Genomic DNA, 15,254 nt, shown 5'->3' with positions numbered 1-15,254 from the left:
TGTCTCCTTTTTCCTTGCGCAATTCACAAGAGAAATATGCTTGCTCAATTCTCAAGCTTGTACACAAAACCTATTTTACAATAATGATTACAATTGTGCCTCCATCCAGTCTCAATAGGTAGTTCGAATTGCATGACCAACTAGAGCTAATTTTAGCCGCTATAACTAGTTAACTGAGAGTCAGTTGAGTTAACAAAATTCAAACATCTCAACTAAACTCTAAACTATCTCTATTCCAGACTAGTGATTAGTTAACTGACAGACACTAGTAGTCAACTCAATTAGATTGCTAAATAATAGCAATCCACTACACACAACTCACTAAAAGCCGTCTAACTCGAATTAACTGACAATAACCTAGTGATAGGCCACATTACACATGTCAGCTTGTTAAATTATGGTATGTTCTATTCTTAGAGCATTTTACTTATTTTTCTTCTTATTACCCACAGATTAGCAATCACATATACATAAAGTAAAGTGCAGATAGAACATTAAATGATCAACAGAAAACAAGGCAAGACAAGAGACACAAGATGTGGCGGCTAGCCAGGGACAAATCCCAATGCAGGGAAACCCTTTGATCAAATCTTCTTTTATCTTCAATAGTTCAACAGAGAGAAATAGTACAAAATCAGAGTTCTGTAATTTTATATCAGCAACAGCAAACCCTAGATCAGCAAAGTCAAACTTGGTCAAACGAGTGGAAATTGACCTCCAATATGTTTGGTCAATTTTTGGTCAGCTAACCCTCAAACAACTTGAAGAAACAACCCTTGAACAGCCCTGAAAACGTAGTCAAGCTACAGTTGACTGAAGTCAACTTGCTGCCCCCAACTAGGGCAGACAACACTGGTCAAACTAGAGGTCAGATCACCTCGGTTTTTGTGCCAAAATTTGTGGCCTGCCTAGGAGAGGCAGCCACACCAAATCCGCACTCCTAGATGGTCAACACTTGGTCAACGTTGGTCAAAGAGATGACTTGCAGCCCCCCTGCGTCTTTCTTCCTGCGTCTGCCTTGCCCTACTGCGTCTTCTTTTCCAGCCAGATGTGAGAGAGAGAGAGGCTCCTTTGATTCGTGGGAGAGAGAGAAGATGAGTGAATGAATAAGTTCCAAATGACTCAACCTCTCTTCTATTTATATGAAACGCTGGGCATGTGTGCCACACACTTAGCTGCTGGCTGACCTTGACAATTTGTCAAGTAATTAGAAATAAACTCATATCTCCATAAATACTTGTCGGAATCGGATGATCTTTAGATCAATCCTACACCTCTTGATGAGAGGAGTCTAGGAAAAATATCAACAGCCATAAATAAGGTGACCCACATGGAGTTTGGCCCTAGTTGCCAATTTTAACACTCCCTCTCAACTAGGGAGAACTCCATTTGCAATCCGTCTGACCTTCGCTACTATCCATCCATCAAATGCGTTGCCCTGCACAACTTGACCCCTGCTCTGCTCTGCTCGAACTATGAAGAAGAAGAAATGATCGAGGATGTATCATACCATCCTCCACTGACCCGAAGTCAGTCTTAGAGTGTGTACCACTCTCACTGATCCCATATCAGTGTCATTGATCCCAGGTCAATGGAGGTCATCCTAGCATAGGGAGTACGGTAGATACAATGATGCGTCCATTGATAGTACTACTATGGTCCCTAACCTCATTTCCCTGCTCATTGATTGGATGAGAGGTACTTCCCATGAGTCCCAGACTGCATGGGTAGGATGCCTCGATAGGAGAACTAATCATCTTGTCCATAGGAGAACGAATCATCCTGTCCAATAGATGCCACAGAGAACTAATCATCCTGGCCCACAGGAGAACTAATCATCTTGTTCCACAGTCGCCATGGAGAACGAATCATCTTGGCCCACAGGAGAACTAATCATCCTGTTCCACAGTTGCCACGGAGAACGAATCATCCTGGCCCACAGGAGAACTAATCATCCTGTTCCACATTCGCCATGGAGAACTAATCATCCTGGCCCACAGGAGAACTAATCATCCTGTTCCACAGTCGCCACGGAGAACGAATCATCCTGGCCCACAGGAGAACTAATCATCCTGTTCCACAGTCGCCACGGAGAACTAATCATCTTGGCCCACAGGAGAACTAATCATCTTGTTCCACAGTTGCCACGGGGTGTCACAGGGGAAGGTTGAACCTTTTACCCTGTACATAGTGCACCACCAGGGGATGGTGAGTCGCCTTGTGGTCACATGTTGCTCCAAGAAGTACCCCGTGCCCCCCTGGAGCTCCCAGAGCTCAATACATCATACTCGACCCTCATAAGAGGGTCTTTGAACGACACCAAGTCGTTCTCGAAAAGTCAAGAATTTGACTTTTCCCAGGGGCTTTGTTAAAATGTCGGCGACCTGTTCATCTGTATTGATATGTTGGAGCCTTATTACTCCTCGCTGCACCATATCTTGAACATAGTGGTACCTGATATCGATATGCTTGGAGCGATCATGAAATACAGGATTCTCTGATAAACGAATCATGCTCTGGTTTTCACACAGGATCACGGTGGTATCGAATGTAAATCAAACAGCTCATTGAAGAGCTTTCACAACCAGACTGCCTCACAGGAGGCCATACTAGCAGCAATGTACTCTGCCTCGGTGGTGCTTAAAGCCACCGATTTCTGCTTCTTGCTCATCCAGGATATCGAGGTAGATCCCAAAGAAAAACAACACCCTGAAGTGCTCTTTCGGTCCACCACACTGCCTGCCCAGTCAGCATCGATATATCCAAGTAGTCTCACATCTTTGACTGTGTATCTCAACCCATGAGTGATCGTGCGACAAAGATATCTCAACAGATTCTTGGCACCAATCCAATGTGAGTGGTGAGGCTCAGCCATATGTTGACTCAATGTGTTGACTGCAAAGCATATATCCGGACGGGAGTTCACCAAGAACATCAGTGCTTCAACGAGTTGACGATACTCGGTAGCATTTCGTAAAACAGGTCCGGTAGCACCACCGCTTAACTTCTTAAATTCAAGCTCCATCGGGGTAGTTATAGGCTTGCAGTCCACCATGCCGAATCTCTCCAATATTTTCACCACGTATTTTCCTTGAGATGGAAAATCTTCCTTGGTTTCTGCCAGACTTCTAGTCCTAGGAAATAATGCCTAAGTCCTAGGTCTTTCCTCTCGAACTTAGAAGCCAACTCCCTTTTACATTTGTGAATGAGAGGGTCTGCGCCTGTTAGAAAGAGGTCGTCAACATATAGCACCAGTGTGAGAGGCTTGTCATCTGCAACCTTAAAGTAAAGGTTAGGGACGACTTCACTCCTAGTGAATCCCAGCTTCATCAAGTAGCTATCGATCCTCTCATACCACACTCGGGTGCTTGCTTTAGCCCATAGAGGGCCTTCTTCAACCTGCACACATGAGATTCTCGATCATAAATCTCAAATCTTTTGGGTTGCTCCACATAGACCTCCTCCTTGATCGAACCATGTAAGAATGCAGTGTTGACATCCATCTGATGTAGGTTCCATCCTTGCGAAGCAGCAAGGGCTATGATCGAGCGGATGGTGGTATATCGGGCAACAGGTGCAAATATCTCGTCATAGTCTATACCTTCCTTCTGGGAGAAGCCACGAGCGACAAAAGGAGCCTTATACTTTTCCGCACTTCCATCAACTGCATGCTTTATCTTGTAAAGCCATTTTTAAGTGACAATTGCTTTGTCTTGGGGTTTGGGGACCACATCCCAAACATTGTTTTTCATGATGGACTTATATTCCTCGGTCATAGCATCCTTCCATACTTGATGCTTGACAACATCTGTGAATGACGAAGGCTCATTTTGGATGATCGTGCTCATGATGGTCAGGTATCCCTGATATTTGTTCGGCTTCTTACTTTTACGGAAGGTTCCTCTGGGTGCAATTTGTCTTTCAGCATCATCAAGTGTCCCCCTAAGCCATGAAGGCCTCTTCCTAGAAGAGTAAGGCTCTTGCGGAGGAGGATCAATAGGATCCATAGGTTCTTCCACATCGGGCATCGTCTCATCTTCCTTTTCCTTCGGTTCCCCGGTGTCAGTTTCTTTAGATACTTTTAGAGTAGGAAGATTGTCTACTTTGCTAAGAGCCATATCTTCATCAAAGGTGACATCATGGCTAATCTCGACTTCCCTTTGACCAGCGACATAGAATCTATAGCCTTTAGTATTTTCGCTATAGCCCACGAAGATTCCTTTCTTTCCAGATGCACCCAATTTATTCCTTTTCTCCTTCGGCACATGAAAATATACAGGGCTTCCAAAAATTCTAAAATTTATCTCAGGTTTCTTACCAATGAACATCTCTTCAGGAGTCTTGGAACCCAATGCTTGATGAGGGCATCAAATTTGTACATATACGGCGGTATTTGCAGCTTCGACCCATAGAAACTTTGGAAATCTTTGATCATGGAGCATAGCACAGACAACTTCCACAATTGTACGATTCTTCCTTTCCACCACACCATTCTGCTCAGGAGTATATGGTGTAGTAGTCTCCCTCTTAATGCCAACCTCATCGCAAAAGTCATGAAACTCATTGGATTCATATTCAGTCCCATTATCATTCTTTAAGGTCTTTATCTTCTTTTCGGTCTGATTCTCGATCAAGGCTTTGAAATGCCGAAACCAGGAGAACACTTCATCCTTCTTTTTCAAGAAGTATATCCAAGTCTTGCGAGAATAATCATCTGTAAAAGTGAGGTAATATAAATATCCTCCCAAGGAGTTCACAGGCATCATACCGGATATGTCTGAGTGAACCAACTGCAATATATCGGAGGTCTTGCTTTGGCTTGAGGGGAATGGTCCCCTTTTGAGCTTTCCTTCGGCACATCCTGGACATGCACCTTCTTGCTCTAATCTGAATTCGGGCATCCCTGTTACCATTTTTCTCACATCGGGTAGAGCTTTGTAATGAAGGTGAGCAAACCTCCGATGCCATAGTTCGGACTGAAGGGATGTGTCACAAGACATGACACCCAGCGGACTTCCTTTGACCTGATATAATGAATCAACTCGAAACCCAAGAGTGAAAGCATCTTTAAAGTTTTTTTTTCCATACACATACCTTGTCATCGCTGAAGGCCACCTTGTAGCCTTTGTCCTCCATTGCCGAAATGGACATCAAGTTCTTTTTGAGATCAGATACATATAATACATCCTATAAATGGATTGTATTTCCCTGATTCAATTGAAGAGTGATATTTCCTACGCCTTTCACGGGATATTTTGAATTGTCCCCAAGAACAATTTCCAGGTTGGTTTCCTTCTCTACCAGATTAGAGAGAGCTTCTTTGTAACTAGTGAAGTGCCTTGAGGCACCACTATCAATAATCCAATTTCCCAACGAGTCCGGGGGAGTAGTAGTAGAGAGAGCCGCTGGTAGATAATATTCATCTTGCTTATTGTTAACAATGTTAGATTCATACGTGGAGTTTCTTGCCTTCTTGAAGGGTTGTCCTCTTCCTTGATTTCCGGCATTTATTTTGCCTCTGCCATTTGACCTGCCATTCCTTTGGTTTCCTTGAGAGTGATTTTGATCATCGTCCCGGTGTGAGTCCCTTTTATCAGGGCACTCCCTTGCATAGTGGCCCGTTTTATTGCAATTGTAACATCGTCCTTTTCTTCCACCCTTCGGTCCAGCCTTTCCTTTGAATTTAGACCCATAATTGTTTCTTCCAGCCTTTCCTTTGAATTTAGACCCAGAATTGTTTCTTCTTTTAGCATGAGAAGAGAAAGCAGAGGGATGGCCTTTAAGTGCGGGCATTTCTTGCTTTTCCATCCTTGTTTCTCCTTGAATGCATCTAGCCATCAATTCCTCAAATCCAGGAATTACGTTATTGTTGAGAAGAGTAGTCCTGAATATATACCATTCAGATGGAAGTCTTCCAAGAGTTGTGAGTGTCATTTCCCTGTTAGGAATTACTTCCCCAATAGATAGGAGATCGTCTTGATCTCGGTGATCCTTAAGAAATATGCTTGCATACTCTCATCTTTGCCCTTATTAATTTTCCCTTCAACTTATTTCTAAGGAACAAAACTTGATTTGCATCATTAACTTTAAATAAACTGACCAGTCTGTCGTAGATTTCCTTGGAGGTGGTCAGCTCGGAAACATAGGCCACCAGGCGCTTGTCGATAGAGTCCCAGATGATCTTCCTTGCTTTGACTTCTCCCTTGGTCGATTTGTTTCTAGCAGCAACGGATGCATTTAATGGAGGCTCAACAATTCTGCCTCTCACATGGTCCAACACTTCCTGCTCTTCTAATGTTAAATCGAGAGACATCTTCCATCCGTGATAGTCAGACTTCTCACGGAGTTTGTCTTCAGCAGGGAAGTGTGTTGAGAACCCCATGATTTATTTAAGATAGCCTTGCCAACCTTCTCTTCGGAGATTGCTCTTGTTCTTGCTTGGGCTTTGTCTCCACCTCAGCTTCGATACCATGTTAAATTCTAGTATGTTCTATGCTTAGAGCAGTTTACTTATTTTTCTTCTTATTACCCACAGATTAGCAATCACATATACATAAAGTAAAGTGCAGATAGAACATTGAATGATCGACAGAAAACAAGCCAAGGCAAGAGACACAAGATGTGGTGGCTAGCGAGGGACACAAACCCCAATGTGGGGAAACCCTTTGATCAAATTTTCTTTTATCTTCAATAGTTCAGCAGAGAGAAATAGTACAAAATCAGAATTCTGTAATTTTATATCAGCAGCAGCAAACCCTAGATCAGCAAAGTCAAACTTGGTCAAACGAGTGGAAATTGACCTCCAATATGTTTGGTCAATTTCTGGTCAGCTAATCCTCGAACAGCCTGAAGAAACAGCCCTTGAACAGCCCTGAAAACCCAGTCAAACTGCAGTTCACTGAAGTCAACTTGCTGCCCCAAACTAGGGCAGTCAACACTGGTCAAACTAGAGGTCAAATCACCTCGGTTTTCGTGCCAAAATCTGCGGCCTGCTTAGGAGAGGCAGCCACACCAAATCCGCACTCCTAGATGGTCAACGCTTGGCCAACGCTGGTCAAAGAGATGACTTGCAGCCCCTGCGTCCTTCCTGCGTCTGCCTTGCCCTACTGCGTCTTCTTTTCCAGCCACATCTGTGTGAGAGAGAGAGAGGCTCCTTTGATGCATAGGAGAGAGAGAAGATGAGTGAATGAATAAGTTCCAAATGACTCAACCTCTCTTCTACTTATATGAAACGCTGGGTATGTGTGCCACACACTTAGCTGCTGGCCAACCTTGACAATTTGTCAAGTAATTAGAAATAAATTCATATCTCCATAAATACTTGTCGGAATCAGATGATCTTTAGATCAATCCTACACCTCTTGACGAGAGGAATCTAGGAAAAATATCAGCAGCCATAAATAAGGTGACCCACATGGAGTTTGGCCCTAGTTGCCAATTTTAACACAACTGACAGCTAATTCGAATTTCTAGGAGACTGAATTCAAATCTGCTTCTTTGACTAGGCACAAGTCAAATGAAGCCCTTCCTTGCTACAATATTACATGATTTCCAGTGTTGAAGGAGCAGATAAGAGGCTGAAATTCTAGCTAGAGGAGAGCTGACTGTGTGTCATAATTATCAGCTTAGAACTCAGTTGAATGAGGACCTCTGAGCCACTCCTTCAAGGGAATAGATAAGATGAAATTTTTTGTTGTAAGAAATTTCGAAAGAAGCAAATAAATCCTCTCTTAAACTAGTTTTCCCCTTGTGGGTTTTTCTAGGGTCGTAGACCAAAAACAAGTGTCTCATTTGATGTGTGTGCTTGCAATAATTTCTTGTATCAGCTGTTGAAAAGAAAAGATAGTAGAGTAGCTTTTGTTTCAAGTCAAATGCAAAATTAATGTATATATCAGTCATATGTTCATGATGGGTTTTGGGCATTAAATCATGCAAAAACTTGGAACTTGGTGGACTGCAACATAAGCATAATTTTCTAAAGAAAAAATATGATCTTGAGTGCATAATCAAATGAAGTGTTACATCATGTTTATATATACAAGTTGAATGGGTTCATTTACCCCAAGGGATGCACCCTTTCATGGCGGGTGCGGCTTGTCCTTTGCCGATGCTATAAGGCACTCACTCAACCCACTAGCCAAATAACCATTGGCAATATTATGTCACATTCATCATTAAGCAATTATACATAGAAAATCTCAAGAGTAAAATAATAATGACAGTAGGATCATGAAGAGACAGCCAAACACAAGAGACAAATTTTTCCACTTGGAAAACCCTAACGAGGGGAAAACCCAGCCATCTTTTCGTAGTATAAATAAATTATTCAATTCATCAAAAGTACAATATGATTTTCCTAGTAAAAAATTTGTCAAACTGACCACAAAATCCAATAAGTCAAATCTGGTCAAACATACCACTTTTCCGCCTGCTGGAACTCCTTTTGAAATTCAATCAACCTGGTCGACAAGGCTGAATTTCGGTCTCCTGCAACTCCCCTTGAAAATTAGCCAACTGGGTCAACAGGGCTAAATTTCGGCCTATTGCAACTCCAAGCGGGAAAACCCTTTACCTGTTTGAGAATTTTATTGATAGAAGAATGAGCAATAGATCTCTTACAATACAATATTGTTTTACTTTTGACAGAAAACACAATGGTTCTCGCTGCCTGAACTAGGCTTGAAACACCTGCAAGTAGCCTGACTCTGCCTCCCTATTTCTATACACATAGGCTGCTCCTATTATTTAAGGAATTCTCCCTAAATCCTTGCGCAAATCCCTAGGGAAATTTCTCCTGAAATCTGCACACAAGCTTCTCTTGCACGCTCTTCCTCTCACAAGTTCACACCAATGTTGTGAACATCGGTACCGGGATAAAATCAGCAAGGATCCGGAAAACCGAAAAATCATAAAGATCGGGAAAAGATCAGTGAAAATTGGCAAACATCGACAAAATTAAGATACCATAAAAATATTTTTAAAAATCAGCAAACATCGACTAGGCCAAAAAATTGTGATTTCGAGATAAAATCGGAATGTTATCGAGATTTTTTTAAATAATGAATCCATACAGGTGAGGATAGTTTTAGGTAGAGGAGGAATGACCTGTTGTAGAGTTTTATTAACCCAACGTTTCGGACTACCAAGTGAGTCCATCATCAGGGGAGGATGCGTCAATAGATATTCTTAAGATCTTAATGATGTATCCAAGAGCTATAATTAGGGTATATATATAAGTTATTAAACAAAAGAAATAAGAAAATAGGTCGGCTCTTATCTTTTTATTTAATTAATTAATTAAATTATTTATTATTATTATTTTTAATTAATTAATTAATTTATTCAAGGAGATAACTTAATCGATTAATTTTATTATTTATAGAATTAATTATTATGTTTATTAATTTTATTTTAAATAATTGGTTCAATTGATTCATTAATTTGTTTAAATAATAAATTAATTTGTTTGATTAATAAAATTAATTAATTTAATTATGTATTCTTTATTAATATGTTTATTCATTTATTTACATTATTAATTTAATAATTTGATTAACTAATTCATTAATTAATAAGTTTACAGGGATAAATTAATTACTTATTTTTCTATTTCTTGAATGAATTATTAGGCTTAATACTTTTATGAAAAATTAATTTTTTTTTTTTGATTGATTAATTACTATGTTTTACTAATTAACTAATTTTTGATAGTTAATTAAACGGATAGATTAGTTAACAAATTTATTATTTATTATTTTTTTAATAAGTTTATTATTTTAATTTAATGTACTTATTTCTTTGTTTAATTATTTATTTATTTGATTAATTTGTTTTATAATTTATTTGCTTAATTAATTTTTTTATTTTTTTTAATTTTTTTTATTTTTTTGGTTTTAGTGAGTTATTTATCTATAATTTCTAGAGTTTATTTATTATTATTATTATTCATTATTATTATTATTATTATTATTTTTTTTTGAAGTTTTGAGTAACTACACCTATATGCATTCTATTAGTTATTTTTTTATGATATCAAATGATTATATGTGAAGAAATCTATGACTAATTTATGTTTATGATTGTTAATTAAATCTATTGTTTTAAGGAGGATATTACATAATTGATGATTTTATTATTTGTTTATTTTTATTTTTTTATTTTTTTTAAAAGTTTTTTTAGGAAACATATTTAATTATTGGCTTTAAGGTTTCAAGTAATGGTTTCCAGGTGTTGCTTAGTTTCAATCCATCGTCTCGGTTCAGGTTATTCTTCCTTTTTTCTATTTCAATGGCTTCCTTGATTTTCCTTTTGAGATAGTGGTCTTCTTTTCTAACCAGTTTGACGTCTTCTAGGCAGATGTAATGAGAGGAAGAGTGAACATGTTCAGCTAAGGCTGATTTAGAGGTCCTTTCTCTTCTTAAGTCAGCAGTGTGTTCTTTAATTCTAATATTAAGAGACCTACCCGTTTCGCCTATGTATTCCTTACCACATGAGCAAGGAATCACATAAACACCTTTTTGAAGTTTAGGGTTTATGGGATCCTTGACAGAGTTGAATAATTGTCTGATGGTATTAGCAGGGGTGAATGCTACATTAATGTTATGTTTATTAAGAATTTTAGAGATTTTATCAGTGGTGCCTTTTATGTATGGAAGGGAGACTTGAGGAGTGGATAAATTTTGATTTTCAATATCATTGTTAATCTTGTTTAGGGATAGGTGCATAGCTTTCTTGATGGTATTTCTATTGTAGCCATTTAGTTCAAACACCTTGTGAATATGGTTAAGCTCATCATTTAGATGGTCCGCATCAGATATTATGGCCGCCTTAGTAGTTAAGGTCCTAATGATGCCAATCTTCTGTTTAGGGTGGTGATGGGAATTTGCATGAAGATATCTTTCTGTATGGGTTTTCTTTCTGTAGACTTGGAAACCAAGAGACCCATCTCTTTTAGTTAGAAGGATATCGAGAAAGGGAAGTTGGTTGTTGTTTTCAATTTCAATAGTGAATTTTATATGGTCAGAGAGGCTATTTAAGTGATTGAGGAATAGGTCAAGTTTTTCTTTTCCATGACTCCATTTGGAAAATATGTCGTCAACAAACCTTTTCCATTCTTCAGGGGTGTATGGAAATGACCTAAGAGCTTTTGTTCAAAGTGCTCCATAAAGATGTTGGCAATTATGGGGGATAGAGGAGAGCCCATAGCCACACCATGAGTTTGTTCATAAATTTTACCTTTGAAGCTGAAGTAAGAGGATTTCAAGCATAGTTCCAGAAGATCCACAATTTCTTTATCAGTGATGTTTCTCATGATCTCAATGGCTTCATCAATAGGAATCATGGTATAAAGGGATACAATATCAAAGCTAACCATAAGGTCTTCATCTTTCATTTCTATGTTATTAATCCATTGAACAAACAAATAGGAGTCTTTAATATAAGAAGGGGTATTGCCAGACAGGGGTCTGAGTTTTTTGGCTAGGTGTTTTGCCAAAAGGTAAGTAGGGGAACCTATGGTATTAACTATAGGTCTGAGAGGTATGTTAGGTTTATGGACTTTAGGAGCTCCATAAATTCTAGGAATAATGGAACTATTAGGGATGATTTTCTTTTTTGTGACATCATCCAGAGATGATTCTTTGATTTTCTTAGTTACTTCACACATGATTTTCTCACTAGGATCTTTATTGATAATTTTATAACATCCACTATTATTTAAATGTTCTTCCATTTTATTGTCATACTCTATTCTGTTCATAATTACAGAAGCGTTGCCCTTATCAGCTTTTAGGATGACTATGCTTTTATTTTTTTCTGAGGTTGTTTAGAGCTCTTTTTTCTTCTATGGAAATGTTAGATGTAGGCGGTTTAGAGGTTCTCAGAATTTTTGCAATATCTTGTCTGGTTTCTTCACTTTTTGCTATATCTAGGTTTTTAATAGCTACTTCAATGTTACTGATAACATCCTTTATAGGAATTTTGTTCGGGGTTATGGCAAAATTTAGACCTTTTTTCAAAATGGATTCAGTTGCATAATCAAGACTGATGTCTGATAAGTTAATTACCTGGGCTTTGTCTGAAATCCTACTGTGTACAATGCTGTCTTCGTCCTCCTTATAAGCAATTCGCATAGGATAACTCTGGCAAGTAGTATTTTAGGAAGTCAACTCGTGATTGATGAGTTAACTGAGTCAAACTGACTATTTTAGCTTGTCTAGTCTCAATTTAAAATTGAGATTCAATCACTTGTCCTTTTCCCAAATCTAACTTGCACTAGAAGACAACAACTGAGCCTTCCACTTCTGCACATTAGACAAATTGCTTCATGAACTGTCCTAACTTATAGGAATTCGTCCTAAATTTTAGGAACACGTTCTAACTTTTAGGAAATCATGCATGCTAAGGAAAACTGCTTCTTGGTCTCTTTGACTAAGGCACAAGTCAAAGAAGGACCTTTCTCGCTACTATTTTCAACACAACCTTCTCCATGGTCTCATGGCTCTCATCTAACAACATGTCTAGTGTCCAATGGTATGTGGACTATGAAACCGCTAGACATATGAACATACAATTAGAGCTTGGTGATGATATCATCTTTCTAATAGTAGGAGTGGGGTCCATCTCATTTGGAGGTCCTCAATTGATGTTCTTGAGCTTGGTGGTGTTTTATAAGTTTATGGTTTGACTGAGAATCTGCTTTCAGTTTTAGCAATGACAGACCTAAGATGTGTTGTCGAGTGTGATGATCAACAAGTATAATCTGGAGTTGCGCTTGGATTCTAGTGGAGTTTTAGACAGAGGTGTTCAAGCGAGTTGTCTGTACAGGTTGTTTGCGGATCTAGTGAAAGTCCTAGTGCCTGACAGTGAGAACTTGTGTGAGCTTTGGCACAATACGTTGGGTCACTTTTAAGTTTTCACTACCGAGTGTTGCTTATTTTGAAGGAGATGGTGCAGAGATTGTCAAACGTCAAGATTGAGAAGCTGTTAGTGCGCGAATGTTGTGCACGATGGAAGCATGTCAACTCTGCGGCCCAAGTAGTATTTTAGGTTAAGAAAGATTTTTGACTTGATATATTCAGATGTATGTGGAACCATGACTTCATTTTCACTATTAGGTTTATACTGTTTTGTTTATTGATGATTCCTATTGGAAGTTCTGGATATACTTTATGAAGACCAAGGTTGAGAACCGTGGGAAGTTTCAAGAGTATAAAGCTTTTGTAGAAATTCAAAAAGGGAAGAAGATTAAAATGTTGAGAACAGATCATGGAGGAGAGTATACCTCCAAGGAGTTTGACACCTTTTGCAGGGAAACATGGATCAAGAGGAAGCTGGCAGTGCCTTACAACCTACACCAGAATGGGGTTGCAGAGAGCAAGAACAGGTCTATCAAGATGCATTGAGAAATGGATGTCATATTTTTCCCCAAATCAGTGGGTACATCATCAACTCCTATCTTGGAGTCCATGAGGCTGTACACAAAAAGACAGGTCAATCATATGCTTTCTTAGATCCAAAAATATACTTGTGTGCTATAGTTTTATATCAGTAATTTGTAACAACTTAGAAGTAGGACCACTGGGGCATTTAGGTTTCTTGATAAATCAGTGATTCATACTGCTTTCACGTGGGTTGTTCTAAAACCTCATTCAGAATGTCATGTTGATTGATATGTCAAAATTTAACTAAAATGCCAGGCTCTCTTTTCCTTCTTGTCTTCTCGTCTCTTGATTGGCATGCTCATTTCCGGCCATTATTATTAGGAATCCCAGTGTTACTTCTTTTTAGAGGAATATATTCATATTTCTCCTGTTCCTAATGATTGTTTGGACCATATACCATAGGTTCTGATAGCAATGGAGAGGCAAAAGGTAGTGGAAAAGGAAGCTGAAACAGAAATGAAAATGGCTGTGACATCAGCTGAGAAAGATGCACTCGTAAGTAAGATTCGCATGGAGCAAATAATTATGGAGAAAGAAAGCATAAAGATGCAACAAATAATAGAGAATGAAATGTACTTAAATCGGGAGAAAAGTCTTGCAGATTCTAATTTTTACAGGTACATCACTGGATGTTTTCACTCGTTTAAGATATTTTCTTGTTTGGATCTGCTGAACGCTGAGTCCATTAAGAGGCAAAATGAGATGAAATATACAAGTTGGTTGGTCATATTTTTGTTGTAGGGTTAAGAAGGAAGCTGAAGCAAACGAGTTACTGTTGACTCCAGAGTACCTAGAATTGAAGTTTATCGAGGCCATTGCAAATAATACAAAAATGTTTTTTGGAAACAAGGTAATATATATTACAGCTGAATTACAAGTTATTTTTCTTGGTTGTGAATGATTTGAAAGCTGTACCAAATAGCATCCATCATCATTTCCTTATATATTGCAGGTACCCAACATGGTTTTTGACCAAAAACTTCTTGGAAACTTTTTGAGAGAAATGTAACAGCTGACAATCAAGGTTACAGGGTAAATAGCACTGAAGTCTAGTGCTCTTATTCTATTTCAGTTAAAGATCATACAATTTTTGTTTCAAGTAGAATGTTGCCAATGCAGAGATCTGTATGCATGCTGAATTCATAGTGAATCAAAGGGAGGGTCACGAGAAATCTTTTTTGTTGTTTCAATGCAAGGTAGAATTCTGCTTAGGCCAGAATCATTTATGCTTCCCTTATTAATAGTTTGAATTGCCAATGGGCACCAAGGTAAATTTGTATATGAAATCACATGCTTTCAAGAGACAAACATTTGTTCTGCATATTCACATCTTTTAACTATGGTCCAATATTGTTGGTTCTGTCGTGAATCTCATTTATATATTACAAGAAAAGAAGATGTACTATTCCTGTGGATCATATTTTATGGCTTACAATAAACCAATAAGCAAAGCAACTGAAACTGACAGTGGTCATTGGCAATTGCAAAGGTTAGTGTGAATATAAAACTTAGATTCACATCTTTCATAGCCGCCAACCATTCCTCATAAATATAACAGAAATCCTCGATCATCTCTCAATTTCTAACTCTCTAATTATAAGTTTTCAGTCCTACATATATATAAATATTTTCAGTTAGAAAAGTAACTACAAAACATGTGCACTTTATTACAGGTCGCAAGTCAATAAGGATGGTGCATTCATTTAGATTGTCACATTGATATTCAATATATCAGTATGCATGTCCTTGTCCCTGGCCTAATTGGGCATGCATATGCAGTACTGCAAAATGGATTTCTAACAGGCCTTGACC

General features: G+C 38.5%; 1 protein-coding gene across 2 annotated transcripts in view; it reads left to right on the top strand.

The window, feature by feature from the left end:
* LOC149184629 (uncharacterized) overlaps positions 1-14,860 on the top strand; it is a 217,713-nt gene extending 202,853 nt beyond the window's left edge. For both annotated transcript variants that reach the window (XM_089417630.1, XM_089417629.1), the window contains exons 8-10: positions 13,845-14,059; positions 14,184-14,292; positions 14,395-14,860. In XM_089417630.1, coding sequence (XP_089273756.1) covers positions 13,845-14,059; positions 14,184-14,292; positions 14,395-14,451 — 381 coding nt within the window. In that variant the 3' untranslated portion in view covers positions 14,452-14,860. The remainder of the gene's footprint in view (positions 1-13,844; positions 14,060-14,183; positions 14,293-14,394) is intronic.
* Positions 14,861-15,254: the final 394 nt, after the last annotated feature.

Source organism: Pinus tabuliformis, chromosome 3_2 (assembly GCF_031772625.1).
Source record: "Pinus tabuliformis cultivar Carrire ecotype Pingquan chromosome 3_2, CPIR1, whole genome shotgun sequence".
NCBI classification, from domain to species: domain Eukaryota; kingdom Viridiplantae; phylum Streptophyta; class Pinopsida; order Pinales; family Pinaceae; genus Pinus; species Pinus tabuliformis.
The sequence above is the reverse complement of the archived record's forward strand: the minus strand, read 5'-3'. Positions and strand labels throughout refer to the sequence as shown.